Source organism: Lasiodiplodia theobromae (genome assembly GCF_012971845.1).
Source record: "Lasiodiplodia theobromae strain AM2As chromosome Unknown scaffold_33, whole genome shotgun sequence".
Taxonomy (NCBI): domain Eukaryota; kingdom Fungi; phylum Ascomycota; class Dothideomycetes; order Botryosphaeriales; family Botryosphaeriaceae; genus Lasiodiplodia; species Lasiodiplodia theobromae.
The window spans coordinates 274,035-298,185 of record NW_023336512.1 but is presented as its reverse complement, the minus strand read 5'-3'; the positions used below and the strand labels follow the sequence as shown (position 1 = coordinate 298,185).

The 24,151-nt window shown below is 56.7% G+C and overlaps 8 protein-coding genes across 8 annotated transcripts; 4 read left to right on the top strand and 4 right to left on the bottom strand.

Annotated features, from left to right (window-relative positions):
* Positions 1-2,418: 2,418 nt before the first annotated feature.
* Positions 2,419-3,606, top strand: LTHEOB_9741 (Platelet-activating factor acetylhydrolase; the record flags this gene model as incomplete). The annotated part of the gene is made up of 1 exon (XM_035519362.1): positions 2,419-3,606. One exon carries the CDS (start codon positions 2,419-2,421, stop codon positions 3,604-3,606), a length of 1,188 nt encoding a protein of 395 aa, XP_035368630.1.
* A 909-nt stretch (positions 3,607-4,515) lies between these two features.
* LTHEOB_9740 (MFS transporter) lies at positions 4,516-5,975 on the bottom strand (the record flags this gene model as incomplete). Its single annotated transcript, XM_035519361.1, has 3 exons — positions 4,516-5,429; positions 5,485-5,577; positions 5,633-5,975. 3 exons carry the CDS (start codon positions 5,973-5,975, stop codon positions 4,516-4,518), a joined length of 1,350 nt encoding a protein of 449 aa, XP_035368629.1.
* Positions 5,976-6,612: 637 nt separating this feature from the next.
* LTHEOB_9739 (uncharacterized protein) lies at positions 6,613-7,362 on the bottom strand (the record flags this gene model as incomplete). Its single annotated transcript, XM_035519359.1, has 1 exon — positions 6,613-7,362. One exon carries the CDS (start codon positions 7,360-7,362, stop codon positions 6,613-6,615), a length of 750 nt encoding a protein of 249 aa, XP_035368628.1.
* A 1,862-nt stretch (positions 7,363-9,224) lies between these two features.
* LTHEOB_9738 (Glutamine-rich protein 2) lies at positions 9,225-14,622 on the top strand (the record flags this gene model as incomplete). The annotated part of the gene is made up of 2 exons (XM_035519358.1): positions 9,225-12,645; positions 12,692-14,622. 2 exons carry the CDS (start codon positions 9,225-9,227, stop codon positions 14,620-14,622), a joined length of 5,352 nt encoding a protein of 1,783 aa, XP_035368627.1.
* A 15-nt stretch (positions 14,623-14,637) lies between these two features.
* Positions 14,638-14,871, bottom strand: LTHEOB_9737 (High-affinity glucose protein; the record flags this gene model as incomplete). Its single annotated transcript, XM_035519357.1, has 1 exon — positions 14,638-14,871. One exon carries the CDS (start codon positions 14,869-14,871, stop codon positions 14,638-14,640), a length of 234 nt encoding a protein of 77 aa, XP_035368626.1.
* Positions 14,872-16,328: 1,457 nt separating this feature from the next.
* On the top strand, positions 16,329-18,155 carry LTHEOB_9736 (Para-nitrobenzyl esterase; the record flags this gene model as incomplete). Its single annotated transcript, XM_035519356.1, has 3 exons — positions 16,329-16,730; positions 16,789-16,884; positions 16,938-18,155. 3 exons carry the CDS (start codon positions 16,329-16,331, stop codon positions 18,153-18,155), a joined length of 1,716 nt encoding a protein of 571 aa, XP_035368625.1.
* Positions 18,156-18,382: 227 nt separating this feature from the next.
* Positions 18,383-21,117, bottom strand: LTHEOB_9735 (3-hydroxyisobutyrate dehydrogenase; the record flags this gene model as incomplete). Its single annotated transcript, XM_035519355.1, has 8 exons — positions 18,383-18,646; positions 18,716-19,224; positions 19,297-20,225; positions 20,273-20,397; positions 20,446-20,853; positions 20,906-20,956; positions 21,010-21,066; positions 21,115-21,117. 8 exons carry the CDS (start codon positions 21,115-21,117, stop codon positions 18,383-18,385), a joined length of 2,346 nt encoding a protein of 781 aa, XP_035368624.1.
* A 1,562-nt stretch (positions 21,118-22,679) lies between these two features.
* Positions 22,680-23,692, top strand: LTHEOB_9734 (Cytochrome p450; the record flags this gene model as incomplete). Its single annotated transcript, XM_035519354.1, has 3 exons — positions 22,680-23,021; positions 23,076-23,360; positions 23,411-23,692. 3 exons carry the CDS (start codon positions 22,680-22,682, stop codon positions 23,690-23,692), a joined length of 909 nt encoding a protein of 302 aa, XP_035368623.1.
* Between the last annotated feature and the right edge of the window lie 459 nt (positions 23,693-24,151).

Sequence of the window (24,151 nt, the reverse complement as noted above, 5' to 3'; positions counted from 1 at the left end):
GTCTGGCCGAGGTATGCCTCACGAGTTTCATGTGAACCCTCTTTCTGAATTATTCATCCTATCCCCTGGTACATCGCCATCGCTATCTGAAACGCCGCGCTTACTATGTCATTTTCACATGGCCAGAAAGCTAATCTTGCGTAGAAGATCATGTGGGGAACAGGCCAGGTGGTGCGGAATGGATTCGTACGAAGTACGAGTAAGTACGAGGTACGAGCTTGATGGTGCAGCCGCAGCCGGGGATCAGCCGTTCCATTGCGCTCGATTATTTCCGATTGTAGTTACTGCATCAGGAATTCTTCCCGGAATGACTCGCAGCAAAGGGCTCTCGAACACATTTAGAAGCAAAGATCTGCGCTTCGGTGTTGAACTGCTCCTAAATTGGACCCCACTCCCCCTCCGATGTGAAAATCATCAGCATCCAATAATAGCTCACAGCTATAACGGTCTCCCGTTGCCTAGTCACCTAGTTGACTGTTACGCTCGAGGCGTTTGTCTATAATAATCGCTAGGAATCTAATCAAGATTTCTGCTCATGGCCTCAAGGATTGATTTTTTGAGGCCCCTTAACTTTTCGGTCTGTGATCGTAAATGACAGATGTTTCAGCGAAGCTGAAGTTTACACGCACAAGCTGAACGTTTGCAGATCTCCCGCGTCTCGGCCGATCTACAACGTGGCCCTTCATTAACCATATCGAATAGGGGAGTTTCACACACCGTTATCTGTCGACAACAACAACACATCATAGAGCTACCTCTACAGAGACCCACCTCCGCAGTAAGATATAGGGTCAATTGAAAGAAGATCATTCTCACAGCCACACGGTTCTGAGGCTTCCGAGACCCGCGCCAGAAAGCGAGCTCCTCGGCGCTTGTGATGGTCGCTGCGCTTGTTCAGGAGTGCTGGAAGTCAACTGTATGACTTGGGGGCGATGTAGATGTGTATTTTAAAGAAAACTTCCCGCTGCAAAATGAAGCCAAAACACTTCATCACATTATCTTCACATTATCTTCACATTATCAACAAGATGGCTTCGAAGACTCCAATCAGTTCCGACTACCCGTCCAACGACTTGCCCAACGCACCACCAGAGATTATTCTTATAAACATCATCTGGTTCCTTGTCTTCATCCTCGTTCTAGTCGAATTCCTCCGCAAAAAAATTTATGAGCCACGTATGAACGATGTCCAAAAGCCGAAGCAATCGGGAAATTAAGTCAATACCCCGAAAAAGCCGAGAAGCAGCAGGTTTGGAGGCCCTTGGAGCTCTGTGGTGTGTTCTTCCTCCATCTTCCGTATAGCACATTAGACTCTGTCAGTAGTCGTCGACGGTCGGTACTGATATTTCTTAGAAAGTTTGATTTAACCAGGATTGAGTCATTCGGGAGAATTTTGCCCTGGCCGTTAGACGCACGAGATATCCCACCCTATTCCGCCAATGCTTCCACACCATGGTTCCCCTTCCGCAGCCCTTTTACGATATTAAAGAGTTGAATGCATTTTCCAGCAAGGTAAGTCGACAGTCAAGCTGTGAAAGCACTCAAAACTGACTCCTTTCGTTGATGTGCTACAGAGGTTTACACTGCGCCAATGTCCACATCTCTCTAGAGAAACAGTTCCAAGGGCCTTTTATTTCTTCGAAAATAACCAAAATCAAATTAACACATTCTTCGAGATGGTCGTCAGCCGTTTGTTGCGTTATCAAACATGATCAGTCAAGATATGATTTCATTTGTAGAGTAATTTCCTTTGTAGAAAAGCATTTCATTTGTTCTGGTGACGGTCCCGTGTGCTATGTTTGATTCAACTAGCCCCTGTGATTGCCCCAAATATTTTCCTGCATCCCATATAAAAAACGTACCAGACATGTTTTCTTTCAGGAATTACAACAGAAGTCAAGCGGTTTGAACTGATTTACAGCTTAAGATGGAGCTGATTGAAGAGGTGTAGTAATGTATACTGTTCAAATGTGGTAATGCATCTGAAGATATTGTTGCTGTCGTAAGCTTTTCCGTTAAATCGATATTCTAGACGGGGAAATTCCCATTTGATACAAAACATCTTAACTGATGCCATCATTGATTGGAGTCTTTTAGTATAGTTACATGGATATTCATTTATTCTGAGAATAATGCAGGCTTCATGGATGTTCTGTAGCTTAGGAGTTGTAGGGGTGGTGTTAGGTCAGCCACAGTAAGCGCTACGGGACGGGAACTACGCGGATCTGGCAGGTGAGATAGGAGAACGTCAACAGAGCTCCACAACGGCTCCTGACTGGGCAATGACGTCTGGACAACATCTCTAGGATTCGAGAAGGATTCAAGCCTCAAGGATTTACATCTCGACCGGAGCCTTTTAAGCTCTGCCCCGCCTTGAGGTTAGATGGACGTCAGTCGAACCGCACTTCGGTATCCAAAATGCTTTCACTCACCCTGATAATTTTCAGCTTCACGCTCGCAAGAGCAATATCCATCTGGGACCCGACAGGCCCGTACCACGTCGGCTACACGCAACACATCTTCAACCACACGACCCCAAACGACCCCACCGCGCCAGGAACCTTCATGCTCCTCACCATCTACTACCCCACCCTCCAAACCCCCCACACCACCGTCCCCTACCTCGACGCCATCTCGGCCGGCATCTTCGAATCCACCATCGGCCTCACGCCCCACTCCCTCTCGCAACTAACAACGCGCCTCCAATTCCAAGCCCCGACCCTCCTCAACCACTCCCCCGCCTTCGCCAACGGCACCTCGCCCCACCCAACCCTCTTCTTCACCCCGGGCGCCGGCCTTCCCGCATCCGCCTACACCGCGTACCTCAGCGAGCTCGCGTCTCACGGCCACGCCGTCGTCGCCATCGACCACCCGGGTGAGGCGCCGTACCTGCCGCTGCCCTACAGCAACGGCGGTGGTGGTGTCTACGGCTACCCGGACTTCAGCGCGTACCCGCCGACGCCGGCCGAGGCGCAGGCCGTGTACGCGTTCCGCGTCGCCGACGTGCTGGCCGCGGCGAGCGAGCCGTTCTTTCCCAGCCTCGTGCGGCTGTACGGCGCGCCCTTCAACGTCACGCACTTCGGCGTGTTCGGGCACAGCGTCGGCGGTGCTGCGGCGGCGGGGGTGATGGCGACTGCGGAGAGTGACGTGTTTGGTGGGGTTGGCGGGGCGAATTTGGATGGCTCGTTTTTGCAGTTGCTCGATCCGGCGGGCGAGCAGGACGATCCGGGTATCGCGGCGCCGGATTTAGAAAGTGTGGGCCCGTTTTTAGAGGTCGGGAGCGAAGTGCATTTTGAGGGGAATGCGAGCTCGGATCCGACGTGGGCGCATTTTAACGGTGCGCAGACTGGGTGGGTGCGGGATGTGCAGGTGGATGGGACGAGGCATTTGGATTTCAGCGATATTCCGCTGTGGATCGATTTGCTGGACCAGAGGGGCGTGTTGAATCGCACGTGGGTGGGACCAATTGATGGAGTGAGGGTGACGACGCTGACGACTGCGCTGCTGAGGGAGCTTTTTGCGAGTGCAGAGGGAAAGGGATTAGGCGGAGTGGATTTTTGGGTGGAAGAGGCGCCGGAACTTCGTTTGTTGTTTGAGCATCTGTAAGTATGCGGACGGGCAAGAGGTTTCTCTGCATTTATATATGATAACAACGCTACCTGAAAATTTTAAGAAGTTTACTCTTACAGAACTTCCTCATCAGCAAAGTTCCCTGAATGGACAGCAGCGGCTGGCTGCAGCTGATAGAGCTAATAGGACTGAATCTAGGGTATACGGTTAATGGCAACTCCAGTTGCCGCTAGCGCTGGCGGTTCTGCATGAGCTGGAGAAGCTGGAGTCGAATCGAATTGCTGGAGCTGCTGGGTGCCCGTACTTGCAAATCACCCTTACTTCCAGCGTCCCCTGCGATTACCAGCAAAACCTTAATTTTCATGCGCGGGGAGATTTGCTAATGCTCTCCACAAACCTCAATTTAATAAAAAGAGAGTAGAAACTAAAGGGTTATAGAGGACCTAGAACGCCCCGTATAGAGACCGCCTTACGGAAACACAATCCAGGGCGGAGAGAACCAATTTAAACAAGAGGGATATTCCCTGTCTATCTCCCCCGCGTCTAGATCACTCCCATCTCCTTAGACGCTTATCTGAGCTTATCCATTGGTGGAGGAATCAATACCACTAGTGGTTGGCTGCTAGCGAGGGATGATGGTTGGGAAATGATAAGAAACGCGCTAAAGCCACGTGGATGTGAGAATAGAGTGACAGTGGGTCTACACGGCGGAGAATATTGGTCAGCAATGAGCATTCTGTCGATTACGAGAAACAATTTTTCGAATTCAATGGCAACTGTGTTGAAGCATCGACAAATATCAATCAAGCTATCAAAATTTTGTACCCAGTCCAACAACGCCTTCCCATGCCCCCCTTGCTCCGGAAGACAAATGCAATTTTCCCACGTGCAGAAGCACGGATCCGTTTAACAAACTCCTAATGATGCGAGCTCCTTGTTTCCGAACTAAAATTTCACTCTGAAATCCCATCCCACTGCCATCCCATATGCCGCGACAAAAAACGCAAAACCAGCTCCAAACACTGCCGCACAAAACACAATCAAACCAGGATAATTCGGCGCCGCACCTCCAGTCTCAAGAATCGCGCCGGCAAGGGGTATGCCAACGAGGGTGCCAAAGCTCACGATGAAATACGTCGTTCCATAGCGCTTCCCATAATCCTCCGTGCGGCAGATCTGCGCGACGCAGACAGGGGTGACGCCGACAATGCTGCCGGACGCGAAGCCGAAAGCCGCCGCGAAGGCTGTGAGCAACGCGGCGCTGCGTCCGGCGGCTAGCCACAGCAGCGTAATGACCGTGCACGCCGCGGCCGTGAGCAGCATGACGCGGAAGCGGCCCCACGCGTCGGCGAGCCAGCCTGAAAGTCCTCGGCCGACGATGGACGCGGCGTTGAGCGCGATGAGGAAGCCGTACGCGCGGTCGGCCGCGAAGCCCGCGTCCAGCGCGTACGACGTGACGTACGTGACGGGGATGAAGAGGGCGAGCTCGAGGAAGAAGATGGCGGCCGTCGTCGCCGCGTAGACCGGGTCGCGCACCAGCGCGAGGACGTCGATCGAGGCGCCGGACTTGGTGTTGAAGGGCAGCCGCGTGCGGATGGTGGCGACGGCCGTGGCGCAGAGCAGCGTGCACACGATGCCGATGACCTGGAGCGAGCGGTTGAAGCCGATCTTGCCTTCGAGTCGTAGGATAATAATTGGAAACAAGATTCCGCCGATTCCACCGGCCGTCAGGGCAAGGCTGGTGGCCAGGGCTCGGCGCTGCATGAACCAGTGTCCAATGCTGACGATGGCCGGTGTGAAGATGAGGCAACAGGATATTCCACCGAGGATGCCCCAGTCCAACATGTACTGCCAGTACTCTTTGGAAATGTAAGCTTCATTCTTTCAAGCTTGTTGTATCGGGGATGGACAAACCTTTACATATGCTGAACAGAAACACTGAAATGACTAGACCGACGCAGCCGGGTATCAACGTGTATTTCAGACCGTATGTATCAAACACAGGACCTAATGCGCGACGATTAGCAAGATCTGACGCTTGCGAGCGAAAAGCCATGCTTACCAATCTGGACGCTTCCGAAATAGACTAAGAAAGTGAAAGTGCTGAAGATCCAGCCAATCTCGGCGTACGAATGATTTGAGAGCTGATGAGACGACAGCCAAGCGTGGATGACACCCATAGAGTTGAGCATGCCAAATGCTGCAACCATGGCACACCAACTGCCAAACACGACGCTCCATGCGCGAAAGCCACCTTCAGGGAAGTCATCAGGTTCAGCGTGGAGCTGTTGCGTGACCACATGCTCGTCATGGTCGGGTATCTGGGCGGTGTTGAGCAGAGGCGTCGTCTCATCAGCCCACCGTGATGTCAAGGGGCTGTATCCACTGTCTTCACTGTCGCTCATGGTAGAGAGGTGGGTCTTTGTTCTCCAAAGGAAAAAAAAATAAAGACAAATTGACCAATCGAAATAAAACAGGTGTTTACCGTGCGCCAATTGTCGTACGTCGATGAATTGTACTTTGGACGATGCTTCTGCTTGGGGACCGGAAACGCGCTTTTATGGATGCATATGGTATTTTTCTTATCGCATTGAAATGCGGGTTCGGGTCGAGGGGATGAAGTGAACGGCAGTCGCGATGTGCCCAGGCTCTACCAGAAGCTTCGAGCTTGGGGGGACAGGGGTGGTCCCTGCGTCGATTATTCTAGCCGGAGCCTATCAACAGCCTCGGCCAGGACCATTCTGTGGAGACGACGTCCACCAACAAGAGGTATGAGCAACCTCAGGCGTTCAGAAGGGCTCGGATGCCAACCGCGTAAAATTCCCTTGAAGCACGGAACCGTTACGGGAGGCTTGACGGATGGCCAGGCGACGCGCCGGGATCCGCACGATAGCCGACATTCGACCCCACTGAAACTGACACTGACCCCGGTATGGGACCCGCAACTCTAACCCCGGCGTGTCGATCCCGACCGATATCAGCGCCTATCTTGCGAGCGCGCATAGCTGGTGAAGAACGCCTTTGCACTTCCGTAACCCCATGTCATTTAGGGGCAACCCGGTTGAGCAAGACATTGCCGAGCAACTGTATGCACTTGTTGATGTTGTCTCCGGGGTTCTGATGAAGCGCGGTGAGGACGGCGGACTCAACCATGGGCCATTCAGTCATCAGAATGTCGATCATCTTCGTCAACTGCACAGGGCCGAGGCCAGACTCGGGTTGAGGTTTGATTTCCTGGAAAGCAAGGGCTGGAACAGATCTCCGAGACGGGCGCAAGCGGTGATGGCGGCGGCGTGCTAATGGTCCGCTCTGGCTGCGGGAGCGGTGGAGATGAAGCCGCTCTTCGACGCGGTCGCAGCTGGCTTCCATATCGCTTTGAATTTCGCGGTGGGGCGTTCCATTCGCCCTGGGCGGCCTCTGTTGCCTCTGCGGTCTCTGCGCCTTCTGCTGCGCCTGGGCCTGATCGAGCATGATGTCCAACATGTCAAGGATGATAAAGAGTGGGCTGGTGGAAGGCGTGTCGGTGGTCTTGGGCCGCGAGTCGGGGTCTCGCAAGAAGTGAAGTCGGTGGTCCATGTCGGGGGACGGCGGGGGTGGAGATGGGCGGGAAAGGGATTGATCGAAGCCGCAGGCTACTGTTTCATCGCTCTCAACTGAAGCGGAGTCGGAATCGTCGAGATAGTCGCTTTCAAAGGCTTCCCACAGAGGTTCGGCAGACGTCTTATGTGGTGAATGAATCTCAGTGAGCAGGGCGTGGTAGGCTGTCGACAGGTCTGGGGTGATTTGCTCCATGATGAGATCTTATGAGAGGACAAGAAGGGAAACGCGTGGTAAGGCTGACAGGTGCACGAGGTGAGGCGGGGGGTCTTGACGTTTTTGTGGGAAGATCTGAGCATGCCAGGATCCGTGCCTCGGCGTGCGCACGGCGGGATTATATGGTGGCGCGGCGTGAATAGGCCGGATCGTGGACTAAAGGGGGCTCTTGCAGCTCTTCGGTCCAGTGGGTTTGCAGCATTTCGACGGTACGGCAGGCTTGTTCGAGACGCTCAGCGCAGGTAAAGTGGGTGAGACAAACCAGACGGAAAAGAGCGAGACGCAGCGGAAAGCTTCAGCAGCCCGAAATAGACAAACGAGATGGCGCGGAGAGTCCGTGAGTTGGTTGACGAGGCGCGGGTGGAGGCGCAGATCATCTCCGGATGAGCCGGGTAGGACGTCGGAGAGAATAGGAACTATGGGGCTTAAATTGCAGGGCGCATTATAGGCAAAGAAGTTGCAAAATGCGGCAAGCTCGTTGGCTCGCAATACGTGGATGCCCCCTGTGCCACGCTGCTGCGCCGTTGCAATGGCGCCAATAATAACGGCGACAAGGAAGCCGAGAACGCGGCCGCTGTCACCGTCATCCACAAGCCACGCGACGAGAGGAGCGATAGATCTAGCGTGCGCCACAGGGGGGATCACTACCGCTAGATAGTCCTACAACTGCACCGGCGAGGCTCAGGAGTCGCGATCGGCTGGCCAAGTGACGACGCTGTCTCTCCGCGCCAGGGTGTTGCGCAAGACATAATCAGGGTGAAACGCAGGGCGCGGTTGATGATAAACCGGTCCCAAAGTTCCCCAGACGCGTTTGTTGGTGTGACGGCGGGAATAACGGGAGAGGAAATGAGCCGCTGTGACACAGGTCTGGCGGTGATGCAATGCATCGCGGCTGAAGAATGGCGGCTGACTATTGGGCATCAGCGAATAGGTCTCAGCTGTGCATTGAGACGACGAGCAGCAAAGCCGGCTGCAGTTGGAGGTCGGCGTGTCGCGGGTGTCAGTGCGCTGCCAGCGACCGAATCCGTCGCAACCCCGCAGCAAGCAGTCGCATGTGCTGAACACAGCGAAAAGTCCAACCCCAGTCCGGCAGCAACAGCATTTACGCTTCAGTGGCGATGGAGTGTATCTCAAACAGCCGTCAGTTGGAATGTGGCGATAAGCAGAGTTATATACTGCCCGGGGCCGCGAGGCCGGTGTCGAAGAGATTCGCACAATCTGCAAAATGTGTCGGCCAGAACGCGCCAGCGCCCACCATCACCCTCCATGCCGTGCTACGGCGCAGGACGCGGCCATATCCGGAGAGCCTCAGCCCTCATCCAGTTTTCGATTACGCGTCGCGTCACCCACAGGACGGAAGCTGGGGCGTTTGGAGCAAGGTACGACGCTGTCCAGGGCAAACGCGTCGCCGGGTTGACGTCGGTCGCCGGCTTTGTGCACATGGAGAAAGAGATGGGCGACGGCGCAGAGACGGCGCGAGGGGCGAGCCGGCCGCAGGACGCAGGAGAGCAGGTGGAGAGGATGGTTGAGCGAGCATTGAGGGTGGAGGAGGAGACGTCGTGCCCGCAAGCGGAAGGCGAAGCGACTGCCCATCGCCAGCGCAACCACCATCGCCATCTCCTCCTTCAACCTCTCCCTCCCGCCGTCGCCAAGCCTCCGCGTCGCCTCTAGCATCTCGCCCAACCACGGCGCCTTCTGCTCGCAACGTCTCGCTGCTCGCAGTATCTGTTGTTGCAAACGGCTTCACCTCGCCGCCATGAACGCCTACAAGAAGCCCTGCCCGCCACGGCGAAGGGCCTTCTTTCTTCACCAACCCGTTCGTTTTGCAGCATTCGCTTGCCATGAAGTCCTGTGTGCCTGTCGCCACATCTCTTAATCTCCTCCTTACCCTAGCCGCCGCAAGGGCCCAGGGCGGTGCGCAGACCGATAATGTCACGCCTACAAGCATAGAACTCGTCGGAACACCCGACGACTCAAGCGCCACGCCCGGGAGTACAGACTTCGATTCCTCAGCATCCAGCTACAGCTGGTCCAGCAGTTCCGGTCTCCCGTCAAGCTACAGCTCATCCGTCATTCTCGATATTTCCAGCGACGTCTTGACTCCGTCTGGCTCGTACAGCTCCAACAACGTTCTGACCCCGTCTGGCTCGTACAGCTCCAACAACGTTCTGACTCCGTCCGGTTCATACAGCTCCAGCGCTGTCTTGACTCCATCCGACTCTTACAGCTCCAGCCCCGGCGTCCTGACTCCATCCGGCTCTTACAGCTCAAGCATTTTGACTCCACCCGGTTCTTACAGCTCCAGCGACATTGGCATTTCGACACCCGGCAGCAGCAACGATGTTTTGACGCCCCTCACTCCCAGCGATAGCGGCAGTATCTTGACGCCGTACAGCTCTCTCGTTCCCAGTGCAAATGGCAGTGCCAGTGATTTATCGCGTTCTGGAACTTTCGATGTTTTGACACCCTCTGGAAGCAACGGTGTTTTGACACCCTCTGGAAGCAACGGTGTTTTGACACCATCTGGAAGTAACGGTGTTCTGACGCCATCTGGAAGCAACGGTGTTTTAACACCATCTGGAAGCAACGGCGTTTTGACACCGACCGGCAGCGGCAGCATTTTGACGCCACCTGGAAGCAACGGCGTTTTGACCCCAACTGGAAGCAACGGTGTTTTGACCCCAACTGGCAGCGGTGGCGTTTTGACGCCCACTGGTTCTGCCAGCCCTGGCGGCAGCGCTACAAAAGAAGGTGCATTCATAACGACCCTTATCGCCATCGTGTCGACGGACATTACCATCACCAAGTGCGCAGTAGCTACAGCCACTGCCTGCCCGACCAAGCGCCGCACCACCTACATCACCATTACTACTTGGCTCTACACCACCGTCTGTCCTGTTTCCGACGTCCCCAGCATTCTCTCCTCCTTGAGGACGAGTCCGCCCCCGTACCCGGGCCCAACACCGACCGTGCCTGCTACATTACCAGACGAGAGCGAGATCGCTACACCCGGAACTCCCGGTCAGGCGCCCGTCATCACTCCTCCAGGAACTCCCGAGGAAGGGTCCCGCTTCAACACTCCGCCAGGAACTCCCGAGCAAGGATCCATTGCCACTCCAGGAACTCCCGAACAGGGATCCATTGTCATTCCCTCAGGAACTCCCGAGCAGGGATCCGTTATCAACATCCCTCCTTCCGGGTCCGCGTTTGTCGGTACTCCTGTGACATTCAACCCTCCTGGTCACCCGTACGATCCCGGTCGGATACTCTACACTCCTCAAGTGTCCGCCAGTGTCGGTTCTCCTCTGTTCAACGTCCCTCCTCTGTTCAACGTCCCTCCTTCTGTGTCCGCCTTTGTCGGTTCTCCACTGTTCAACTCCCCACCGGTCTTCGGCACTCCAGCACCCGCTCCCCCTGGTGTTATTGTCCCATGCGACGATGAAAGCGGCAACAACTGTGTCATAACTGCTCCTTCTAGACTGTCTATGACCATCACGGTCACATGCACCCAAATCAGCTGCGAGGACATTATTCCCGGTGCAACTCCTGAGAGCAACCCTCCCAGTGGTACTCCTCCAGCCGTATCCCCGCCTGTTATTGCCGGATGCTCTGGTGGAATTGGCAGATGTCTCTTAATAACTCCCCCTGGCCAAACTACGCCTGAAGTTGTCCCGTGCGACGAGCCAGACTGTAGTGATGTTAGTGGCAATCCTCGTCAGGGTGGTCCTTCTCAGGGTGGCGTTCCGGGTATCGTAGTCCCCTGCCCTGATGGAGACGGAATCTGTCGTCAATTCAACCCTGGACAATATCCTCCCGGTCAGTCTCCACCCGGTCAGTCTCCGCCAGGACAGTCTCCACCCATTTTTGTCCCATGCGGCAAACCTGACTGTAGTGATATCCCCTCTTTCTATCCACCGGGTGTTTTCACTCCTGGCGAGTATCATCCCGGTCAATATGACCCTGGCGAGTACCACCCTGGTGAATATCACCCTGGTGAGTATCAACCTGGCGAGTACCACCCTGGCGAATATCAGCCTGGCGAGTATCACCCTGGTGGTCCTTCTCAGCCCAGTATCCCGTCTGTTGTCATTCCTTGCCCTGATGGCAACGGCAGCTGTCGCCAATATAACATCCCTGGATCTCCTTCGCCCGTTCTCGTTCCATGCGGCAAATCCGACTGTCGGGACATTCCCTCCATCTACCCACCGGGTGGTTTCCCTCAGGGCGGCAAGCCCCCACAGGGTGGCTATCCTCCGGAAGGTGGCAATCCTCCGGAAGGTGGCAATCCTCCGGAAGGTGGTTATCCTCCGCACGGTGGTTATCCTCCGCAAGCTCCTGAGGGCGGTTTCCCGCCTGCCCACTGCCCTAGCGGAGACGGCATGTGTCGCCCGCTTATAATTCCTGGGTTGCCTGAACCTGTTTACATCCCATGCTACAAGCCCGACTGCAAGGACATTCCTGCTGTATATCCTCCCAGTGGCCCCTCTGGTGGTTTCCCGCCTGTCTTCTGCCCTAACGGGCACGACATGTGCCGCCCAATGATCCCTCCTGGAGGATCGACGCCTGTCTTCGTTCCATGCGGCAAGCCTGACTGCAGCGACATTCCTGCCGTATATCCTCCAAGTGGTCCTTCTGGCGGTTTCCCGCCCGTCTTCTGCCCCAACGGAATCGACATGTGCCGCCCAGTCACTCCTCCTGGAGGATCGTCGCCTGTTTTCATCCCATGCCACAAGCCCGACTGCAGCGACATCCCTGAAGTATATCCTCCGAGTGGTCCCTCTGGTGGTTATCCGCCCGTCTACTGCCCCAACGAAAACGACATGTGTCGCCCAATCACTCCTCCTGGAGGATCGATTCCTGTCTTCATTCCATGCGGCAAGCCTGAGTGCAGCGACGTTATTCCGGAGTTCCCCCCGACTCATCCCTCTGAGGGTGGTTCCCCGCCTGTGTATCCCCACGGTCCGTCACCTGTTCCATGCCCCTATGGAGAGGGCATGTGTCGCCCAATTACTCCTCCAGGCAAGCCGGTGCCTATTTACATCCCGTGCGGTAAACCCGAATGCGAGGAAATTCCCGTTCCTCCACATGGTGGCCCTCAGTTCAATCCTCCTCAGGGTGGTTATCCTCCCGTCGTCGCCCCGCCTGTTCCTTGCCCCAGTGGACCGGGCATGTGCCGTCCAATTACTCCTCCTGGACTACCTACGCCCGTTTATATCCCGTGCGACAGCCCCAAGTGCCACAATGTTCCCCAGTATCCCCAGGGTGGTCCTTCTAAGGGAGGCCCTCCTGGTAGTGTTCCCAGTCACAGCATGCCTGGCTATCCCGTCGGCGTTCCTGGCGTTCCTAGCGGCGCACCCGGCAAAGGCGCACCCACTTATCCCAATGTTCCTGAAGGTCACCCAGGTTATCCTGAAGGTCACCCGGGTTATCCTAATGTTCCTGAAGGTCACCCTGGTTATCCCAATGTTCCTGAAGGTCATCCTGGTTACCCCAGTATTCCTGAAGGTCACCCCAATGTTCCTGAAGGTCACCCTGGTTATCCCAATGCTCCTGAAGGTCACCCTGGTTATCCCAATGTCCCTGAAGGTCATCCTGGTTACCCCAGTATTCCTGAAGGCCAGCCAGGTCATCCTGAAGGTGCTCCTGGCGGTGTTCCTGGTGGACACCCAGGTTATCCCAGTGGTGGCCCAGGTGTCCCTGGTGGTCAACCCGGTCATCCCGAAGGCGCACCGAGCTATCCCGGTGGTCAACCTGGCATGCCAGGCGGCCATCCAGGTGGTGCTCCCGGTGGCGCTCCTGGTGAACACCCTGAACTTCCCAATGTCCCATGCAACGTTCCCGGCGGCTGTCCCCACGGCAGTTATCCTGAGGGCGGTGCACCTGGTGGTGCTCCCGGTGGTGGCTATCCTGGTGGCGCTCCTGGCGGTGCTCCAGGTGGTGGTCCAGGCGGCTATCCAAGTGGTGGTCCTGGTGGTGCGCCCGGCGGCGCTCCTGAGGGCGGCTATCCAGGTGGCGCGCCTGGTCATGAAGCTCCTGGTGGTGCTCCAGGCGGTTATCCAGGCGGTGCTCCTGAGGGCGGCGCTCCTGGTGGACAACCCATGCTTCCCAACATCCAACCCAACATCCAATGCAACGTTCCTGGAGGCTGTCCTAAAGGTGGCGCCCCTGAAGGTGGTGCCCCTGGCGGTGGACCTGGTGGTTACCCAAGCGGTGGTCCAGGTGGTGCACCTGGTGGTGCCCCAGGCGGTCATCCCAGCGGTGGTCCGGAAGGTTATCCCAGCGGTGGTCCAGGTGGCTATCCCAGCGGCGCTCCTGGCGCTTATCCTAGCGGTGCTCCTGGCGGTGCTCCGGGTCATGGCGCACCCGGTGGTGCACCTGGTGGTTATCCTAGCGGTGCTCCCGGTGAAGGCGCTCCTGGCGGCGGTTATCCAAGTGGTGCACCTGGTGGTGCTCCCGGCCAAGGTCCTCCAGGTGGCGCACCGGGTGGTTATCCTAGCGGTGGTCCTGGTGGTGCACCTGGTCAAGGCGCTCCCGGTGGCGCACCTGGTGGAGAATATCCCAAGCCAAACGTTCTCGGCGGAGGTGCTCCAGGCGCTGCCCCTAGTGGATATCCCATCAATGCTCCTGGTGGCGCTCCCGGCGAAGGAGCTCCAGGCGGTGCTCCCGGCAGTTACCCAAGCGGTGCTCCAGGTGGTGCTCCGAGTGAAGGAGCTCCAGGCGAAGGCGCTCCACCTAAGATTTCTCCAGCTCAACTCTACCCTGCTCCTGAAGGTGCTCCTGAAGGTGCCCCGGCTGAGGGTGCTCCTGAAGGTGCGCCCGCTGAAGGTGCTCCTGAAGGCGCTCCTGAAGGCGCTCCGACTTACGGCGCTCCTGCTCAGGGCGCTCCTGCTGAAGGTGCCATTCAGAGTGCGCCACCTAAGATTTCTCCAGCGGAACTTTACCCTGGCCAGGGTGCTCCGGCTCAAGGCGCTCCCGGTCAAGCTGCTCCCGGTCAAGGCGCTCCGGCTCAAGGCGCTCCTGCTGAAGGTGCTCCTGCTGAGATTTCTCCAGCTGAACTCTACCCTGCTCAGGGCGCTCCTCAAGGCGCTCCCGCTCAAGGTGCTCCTCAGGGCGTTCCAGCTCAAGGCGCCCCAGCTCAAGGTGCTCCTCAGGGCGTTCCAGCTCAAGGCGCCCCAGCTCAAGGTGCTCCTGCTGAAGGCGCTCCTGCTGAAGGCGCACCCGGCGAGGGTGTTCCTCTAGCTCCAGTTGCGCCAGCTAAACTTCTACCCGGCCAGACTGTCCCCAGCGGTGGACAAGAAGGTGCTCCAAGTGGTGGGCAGGAAGGTGCTCCAAGCGGTGGGCAGGAAGGTGCTCCCTCCGCTGGGCAGGCGGGTGCTCCAGGTGCAGGCTCTGCTCCGGCAGGTTATGCTCCTGGTTCTCCGGCAGGTTCTGCACCTGGTGGTCAAGGCGGCGCAGGCGGTGCTCCCGGAGGCTATGCTCCTGCTCCATCTGGATCGGGCAGCGGTGAAGGCTCTCCAAGCTCGACTCCCGAGTCGAATCTGTACCGTGGTGCTGCAGGCAAGGCCTCTGTTGGTGGAAGCTTCACTGCGCTCCTCGTGGCCTGGGCTTTCCTTCTTCTGATTTAAACCGTATGAGGCCATGCATCTAAATGCTGGCTCTCATGCGGCATTTCCTTGATGAGTCTGCGTGAATACACGCCTTAATATGGGTAAAAAAGCGGAGGAAATAATGTGTAAAGATCGATTAATGTAATGTAATGAAGGGACTTCAGATTTCATACTGTACCACGAAGCTGAATTCAATCTTGATTGACACCATCTCATCAGACTCAGTCCAGCCGCATCTTCACGTTCGGAGATGTAGGTATCATAATGACGAAGCTTGCTGACATTTTTTTTAGGGCAAAAATTAAAGAGCGAGGCGGACAGTTCTCAAAGCGCACACAGTGCCAGCGGTTTTCGGGAAGAGTAGAGGTTCGTATGACGAAGTCCAAGCGTGCATGGCGTCAGCCGCTGAAGACTATAGGTAGTGGATACGAAGCGCACCCCCTGCATACTTCACCGAGATAGTCCCATTCAACGCCAAGCCTCAAGTCGTCGACAGCGCACTCAAGTCCGACCTCGACCATGAAGCCAAGGAAAAAGGCACGGATGCTTGGCCAGCCAAGAGATTCGATTCCAATGGCGTTGTGGGACATTTGGCCGAGTGTGCGGTTGGGAGTCGGATTACCGAGATCTTAGTCCGCGCGTCGGAACGGATCTGGCCCGGTCAGGTGATTGGTCCGCTCTCACCATGTACGAGATGTCGGCGGTTGAATTAGTACCGAAGTTCAGCAGTAAAACGGGCTCTGTCACCGACTTCGGTATCTCGAGCGGACTTGCCGACTTCTGGAGACACAGAATAACCAAACAACATGGCTTTGCGGACACAGTTCTCGAGTGAGCTCTAGGCAAGCCTTTGTATGATCGCCCCCAACTAGTAGGCTCCTGACAGTAGATGATTCACGTTTCTAACCAACGCTATAGGTCTGACGTTCTTCGCTTAGGTACTGCGGGTAATGGCGTTGCTTATCTTCCTACCCCACAAAAATCACCACCACTCTTTAGTCTCATCACCTTCGGCCCCGGATCTCGCGCCGCTTCCGGCGCCACTCCCACCAAACCCCATCCCCGGGCGGACATCATCACGCCCGATAATGACGACGACCGGGCGCAACGGGCCCCCCGCCAAGAATCTGCCAGGCACGGAGCGGTAAACAAACGGCCACGGCCGAAGCACCACGACACATCCCACACGAATCGTAATTTGTTTTTGCGCTATATAAATTCTTTATAGCCCCCTCATCCAAGATGCATCCGTTGGTCACCGAGCTACTCTCCAGGCCGCGCGAGCTCCTGGTTCAATCCCTAGTCCCCTCCGGCGCGGAGCATTTCACCACCGTCACCATGCCCGGCCTCGTTCGGACCGCGCAGCACTACCTTGCCGCCTTCGCGGCTTTCTCGGCCGTCTCGTCGGCGGCGCCGGGCGTCACGCTGCCCGGCTACGGCAGCTTCGCGGGCACGACGGTCGGCCAGACGCTGACCAAGAAGCCGCTGCCGGCGACGGTCGATGCGTGGCTCGGCATCGACTACGCGTCGCAGCCCGTCGGCGAGGGCCGCTTCGCGCCTGTCGGCCCGCCGGCCGCGTTTGATGGGTGGAAGAATGCGTCGGCGTACGGGTACGTGTGCGTGCAGGATCCCGAGGAGATATCGTACGCGCAGGATGAGGCTTGCTTGAGCATGAACGTCTTCCGTACCCAGGGTGTCTCGTTTGATGAGAAGCTGCCGATTCTTATTTGGATCCATGGAGTGAGTCAAAATACGTCTGTGATTTTTTTTTTTTGGCATTGAAAACTGACCAGATTAGGGTGGTTTCGTTGCAGGCTCGGCCAGGAGCTTTGACGGTGCATCCTTCGTTGCCAATTCCGAGGCGCCGGTGATGGTAGTGACTTTCAACTACAGGGTAAGTAAGATATCTAACGCATCGAGTGGACATTGAGGGCTAACATTCTACAGGTCAACTCTTTGGGATTCCTCCCCTCGCCGCTCTTTGATCGCCTGGGTCTGCTGAACCTGGGCCTTCTCGACCAGCAACGTCTGTTCGAGTTCGTCCAGCAGTACATCTCGTACTTCGGCGGCGACGCCTCCAAGGTCACCATCGGCGGCCGCTCGGCGGGCGCTCACTCAGTCGGCATTCACCTCTTCCACAACTACAACAAGACCGAGGGCGCCTCGCCGTACTTCTCCCAAGCCATCCTGCAGTCCGGTAGCGTGACAGCACGCGCCTTCCCCAACGCCTCGTACCCGCTCTACCAAGCGCAGTTCGCATCGTACCTCGACCTCATCGGCTGCGGCAGCCTAGCCAACAGCACCGACGACGCCGCCGTCCTCGCCTGCCTGCGCGCCGCGCCCATCGCCGCCATCGAGGCGGCCAGCACGCTCCTCTTCAACAATTCCTCGTACGCCATCACCTGGCCCTTCCAGCCCACGCGCGGCGGGCCCCTCCTCGAGCAGGCGGGCTCGACGTCGGGCTACAACGGCCAGTTCTACCGCATCCCGACCATCACGACCAACGTGCGCGACGAGGCCAAGTACTACAGCCCGGGCGACCTCAACACCACGGCCGACTTCTCCGCCTTCTTCGCCAACCTCATCCCCGGTCTCACGCCCGCCGACCTCGCCGACCTGGACGCCCTGTATCCGGACCCCGCGGGCGACGCCAACGGCACCTTCAGCCCCTACGCAAACAGCCCCAACTCGACCCAGTACGACCGCGTCAGCGCCGCGCTGACCGACTACATGTACGCGTGCGCGGGCCAGGAGACGGCCGTGCGCATGTCCGACGTCAGCGATGTCCCCGTCTTCAAGCTCAACTGGGTCGTCAACAACACCTGGCCCGCGTGGAAGGGCATCCCGCACACCTCCGACACCAAGTACACGTGGGTCGAGCCCGCCGGCGTGCGCGAGACGGGCGGCGTCCAGTACCCCGACGTCGGAAAGCTGCTGCACTCGTACTTTGCCGACTTCGTCGCGCTCGGCGGCGACCCGAATGCCGGGAACAGGACCGGCCTGCCGTACTGGCCGAGGTATGTGGATGGCTGGGATGAGGGTAAGCCCGGGTTCCAGTTGAGGGTCGAGCCGTTTGGGCAGAGTAGGGTTGAGGGCGATGCGATTAGGCGGACGCAGTGTGAGTGGTGGAGGGATGAGGGGAGGTCGGTGAGGTTGGAGAAGTAGGGATTTGAGAGCGATTTTTGCACGTTTTTTTTTTTCAATTGTTTTGGGAGTAATGTATTGATGAAGCGAGGTCATGATTTGTTGATACGGACAGAATTACAGTGAGACAAATACAGAGCGTTACACTTGAAGAGAGGGATATGTCATGTCGTGAAAAAGAACAACCCAGGGGAATATTCGCAAAGCCGACCAAAGTCAAACGTAACGGAAGCAAACTATTCATATCATCAGTTATCCCCCACATACACGGCGCGCGTGGCGGGCCTCTTCAGACCAAGCTTCGTCCTCGAGACCCTGTCCATCTTGTCGTGCACGGTGGAGTCGAGCCGGAACACCGTCTCCCGGAAGCACGTCGCGGTGGTCCAGTCGTACGACACGCCCACGGCGCGCTGCATGCCGCCTTCGCTGCCGCACACCAGGATGCCGACCGGCGGCCGGTTAGCCTGGAACAGGATGACCTCCATGGTGCGGGTATCGATGAGGGTGAAGACCTGCAGGAACGAAAATAGTCAGCAAACACAGTACAGCATCAAAGGGCCTGCAGGCAACAAGAAACTTACCCGCTGCTCATTCGGACTCGCCGTCTTCGCCCTCTCCACAATCTCCGCGACCTTGGGGTCAGACGTCGGATCCACACCGATCCTTTCGCCATGCTCATTCCGCCGGTGGCGCGCCAGGGGGCTGCCGAAAGCGGACCACTCGAGGCGGCCGAGGCGGGCGCCCCAGATCTGCGACTCGATCGTCTCGACGTCCATGTAGCCCTCGAAGCCGAAGAACCACGGCTGCGAGTACCAGAACTTGCCCGAGTACAGCATGCGCAGCAGGTGGGGGCCGGCGGCGATGAAGGGGAAGGACAGCAGGAAGAGGACGATGCCCGCGCTGCGCGTGTAGGGCGAGATGAAGAGGGTGAAGGAAATGATGAGCAGGATGCCGGACGAGTGCAGGATGAGTTGCGCGAAGAGACGCTTCCAGGATGTGCGGCGCAGGTTTTTGACGGGCGCGAAGGATTTCCAGCGGATGGCGGCGCCGAGGGCGTTGTCGATGATGATGGCGTCGTCGTCGCAGATGCCTGGGTGGGGTTGTCAGTATAGGGGGTGGTTGTGCGAGGCTTGGGAAGTGATGATGAGAAGTAAGTACGTACCGGCAATTTGGATCTGCGGCTGGATGTCCCACAGGCTGGCATCCCACGCGTCGTCCATGCACGACCAGTGCTGGGCCGGCGTCTTGGGCAGCGTGCACACCAGGCGCTCCAGCAGCATGTTGCTGTCGTTGGCGAGGGACAGGCGCGCAAAGGCCTGGAAGGCCGAGTCGGTGTGGTCGACCTTGGGCCGCACGCGCAACAACCCCATCAGCGCGTACGAGTGGTCGCCGGGAAGATACTGGGTCGTGGCGCGGCTGTGCAGGCAGCGCAGCGCGATCGTGTCCAGCTCGAGGCGGCTCAGCGTCAGGTTGCCCTCGTAGTGATCGACCAGCTGCCGCGCCACCGCCGCGTCCGCCCACACGCGCTTCGCGAACTGGTTCTTCGGCACCGCCAGCGGGCTGTCCAGCTGGTCGCGGCGATACACCGTGACGGGCGCGCCCTTGGGGCTGAGGAGGACCTCGGGGAACGTCCAGAGGCGCGACCCCCATTGACGCAGCATGTCCCAGGTGTCCTTTTCGGAGAGGGACGACCCGTGCGAGGGCCCGACGGCGATGCAGAGGCCGGCGGAGCCGCGGATGACGTCGCTGATGCGGAAGACGTCGTCTTCCATCTCGCGCTCGTCGGGCATGCAGCTGCAGCCGACCCAGTACGCGGGGAGCCCGGCTGCGCGCGCGGCCGTCTCGGCGATGGCGTGGAGCGCTTGCATGTCCTCCTCGGAGCTGTGGCTGAACTGCTCGGCTGTGTAGGCGATGAAGAGGTAGCTGCCTACCCAACTGTTGTTGTTGCTGTCTTCGATCTTCTGGATGCTCACGCCGCTGTTGCCGTTCTTGTCAGACGGGTTTTGCAGCACGCAGAGATACCGCGGGCTGAGGAGCCTTTCCATGACGGGGTTGCTGCCCTCAGCAGGCGCGTCTGGGGTTCCGTAAGGCCTGGTCTTCATTAGCACGACAGACTGGACTGTGGACGCAATACATACAGCGCGCTGCTACTCGGATACTCGAGAACGTTACGAGCGACCTTCGCATAACCATGGTATCGGTAAGCGAAGACATCGTAGTTTCCGCCATTGCGCTCTTGGGCTCCGTCACCGTAGAAAACAATCTGAACTGTGAGCATGATATACATCAGAGGGGGTTGCGCATGTCATACCATGACCGTCAGAGCCAAGCAAGTTGGGATCCATTTAGCAACCAACCAACCCGTGCCGAACTCCCTGTACTCCCCCTTCTCGAAGTCGAAGTGGCTCGTGGGCCAGTTGGCCAGACGCAACATCTTGGTGCTTACGTTCCTGATGTAGGTGCGACGATAAGTCGAGTTGCCAGGGTTCTCGTAAATTTCATCGGTGCACTGGACCACCAGCTTTGCAATGTGTCCGTCGTAAGGGCTGATGTATCGATCATCCTCAGCCCCCTGCCAGACTCGCGTCATGCCGTCTCGGTGCCTGTAGCTGTATGCCTGGTCGTACTTCCATGCCGGCTCTTGGTAGAAGTGTGGCTCCTTCCACCGGAACCGTGACCGAGGGTTGAGCGCATTTATGAAACCTTTCGGCCGAGAAGTCTTGATGAAGATCAATCATATGCATAACAAAAGCGGAACCATGACTACGTACATGTAATTGAGAGGTTGTGACGACCACAGAAACCTCCGTGTCTGGATGTTTCTACACCATGTGTTACTTCCGAGGCCTCAACACCAGCTACACAGGAGCTTTACCAGCATATTCTCAGACTTCGGTTGCATGGGCGGCGACTGTCCCTGGGGGTAGTAGTTCTGCCGAGTGTTAGCGACACACGCAATCAACAAGTAATTGTGACACACCATCGAAGGCTGCTGTGGAGGTGGCGGCGGCAAAGGCTGATGCGGGGGTGGGGATGGGTATGCCTGCTGCCACGGGCTGCCAGGAACATAGCCTCCGCCATGGTGTGGTGCATGGTTCTTCAGAGAAACCGTGAGCTTCGCTCTCGGGAAGGAACTGGATAAAGCTTACCACGTTGGTTTGCACCATTGGCAGTCCCTGGTTGGGATTATATCCACCTCCGTGTCTATCGTGAGACTAAGAGCGGTTAGCGTTGTCTTGAAGAAGGACATCATATATCCTACCATATTGCTTGGTCGAAGTGTTTTCAGGATAGGTGGAGACAGTAAGTGGCCAACCGAGTAACAGAGGCGTAGAAGGGGGGATTTATATTTGCTTCATGTGCAGCCTCGGCATATCAATCAAGCGGTTGATCTTTGCCACTGTTAAAAGGACCTTCAACTTTGGGGGCGGAATCGATGGCAAGGCGTACTTGTCGCTGCCTGGAGCAAATCACCGTCGTTAGGGTGATGGCAGCTGAATGCAAAATTGGACGGAGGCCTCATTTGAGTTGGAGTGTCACGAGATTTATTGTCGTGGCTGCAGGAGGCGGAGTCCAGAGTCCCAAGCTTCCACACATCGCCATTGTCGGTCTGCGATAGTCGTGAGAGCAACCAATGACGCTACGGGTGCTGCATGAAGACACCGGAGATTTCCGCTGGATCGAGACGAGTGTATCAGTTTAAGTTCGGACTTGCTGCCAGGAGGGGCGGCAAGTACACGTGCGGGAGCTCGAAAAGGAATGGAGATCCAGCCATCACAGGAAACGGGGCAACTGAATCAATTCTCAGGCTACAGCCGGCCTTCAGGCTACAGCGAGTAAACTAGTGTGGATGCTATTTTTGACGCTTAATTCAAGCCGTGTAGCCAGTCCCTTGCATTCAGCTGCACGCACCATCCCCGTTGAGTGGTCGCGCTTCGCTTCCCCTCGTCCCCTGTCACTTCAGCTCAACGCCACAGCGGCTGCCCCGCTCCAGAATAGGCTTGGCAGAGGATTCCGTCGCACCAAAACCGATTTTTACAATGACTCGCTTTGCTTTTTCGGTGTAGAAACGGGAACGATACGCTTGGGCCAGACGAGACTGACGACCTACTTGTCGTCGGCCAACGCCCTTCTCGCAGCAGTGTCTGCACATCATGGCGAACCATCATATGCCCCTCGTACAGTGGACTTGGGGTGCTGGGGCAGGCAGTGCCACCAAATCCACGAGCACCGTGTCCGATTTTCTCCAGAAACCTGACGCATGGACTGACCGCTTTCGCATCTTGTTCGTGCATCGTGCAACTCCGACCTCGTGCTGAAGCTGACTCAAACAGATCAGTCCCACGAGATGCCGGAACTCCAGAAATACAGCCACTTATTGACTCTTATCTTGCACGCCTTCATGTGCCCGATGAATTTCTACTCGAAAGAAACCAGAGCGTCAATCACTCATTTGGTTCCTTTCCAGGCCCAGGTGATCAGAGGCACGGTAAGGGTCAGATTTAGATCTAAGAGAATGAAACTAATGCTTGTACAGCAACATGGATGAGGCTCGTGGCGAAGGGAATATCGGTAGAGCGAGACCCGAATACTGGGAGAGCCATCTCTATCGACACACCAGTTATCTCGACCAAGCAAAGACCGGATCAGGCCTGGTTCAACTTCGCATTTGTTCTGCTGGAAGATCACAGTGGGCCCAATAAGCAATCCACATTGCTTTGCTTCGATGCTCCTCATCAGCTACACAAGGAGTTCAACGACCTGGCCATCTCAGATGAGCAATTCGACGATTCCTACTTCGTCTTCAGCGTGATTTTGAAGGTCATTTGGAAAGTTATGGATGATGTTTCGTGGACATTGGCAGACGTGTTTCGCAACATCGAGAAGGTGAGCAGACTACCCTGGAGAAGATGATTCAGGCAAGCTGGCTGACTGGAGAAGAGCACTTTGGATAGAACAGCAAACGACAAGAGCGCAGGACAGTCTGTCAACTTCTCCGAGTTGCACAACATCTCCAAGCACCATATATACATGTCGGAGGCATTTGAAGCTGCACAGATTGTCGCGGGCGACCTCGTGCAAGCGTATCGCGGACGTTTTACCACAGGCCTACCACCGATTTCTCGAGAAACAGAGCAGAAGCTACTGCACAGTGCACGCTTATTCAAAGCATCACACTTGCGGCTTGCTAGTCTGGAGAAACGGATAGCCAACATTACTAGCTTGGTAAGTGTTCCCAGTGTTTAGATGATTTACAAACGTTGACCTTTCAATAGGCGTTCAACATCGTTACACAAGAGGACAGTCGCTCGATGCACACCATCGCTCTCATCACCTTGGTCTTCTTGCCGAGCACTCTCATTGCAACGGTATTCAGTAGCTCCTTCTTCGACTTTACCACGGCCGATGATGACAAAAGCACCGGCGTCCACCTCTCATCTCTCTTCTGGATATTCTGGGTCATATCGATTCCCGTCACCCTGGTCGTGGTGTCGTGCTGGTGGTGTTTCAAGTGGAATTCCAATAGGAGGAAGAAGAAGCGCGCTTCGGTGGCTTGAGTCATGCGACAGGTACAAGTGCGGCCTGAGATGGGGGCCAAATGCCCAATTTCGCAACCCGAACTTGTACCACAGGCGCCCCCGAGGCAGAAACGGAAGGATCGAACCATGTAATGTACATATCCTGCTTAAAATGACCTCTTGGCTAGTCGAAAAAGTCCCGCTGTGGCTCTTGTACCGGGTAGCTGATTGGGGCCACGGTCCCAGATAGGCGAGGAAGCCAAGCCGGCGGATACTCGATACGGTATCGTCGCGCAGCCCATCTTGCTCGAATTGGTTTGCCTCTCTTCGCTTGCGGCCTGGGCTTAATATTGGGAAAAGCATCGCAGAGGTGGCTCGTGGCTAGGCTGCATAGCGAATAGTCCAGGCGGGTATTTGCGCTGTAGTGGGAAAAGATGAGGCGTGATCAACGGGTCTGCGGAAGTACGGAAGGCATAACTGCCCGGTGAGCGAGGCTGA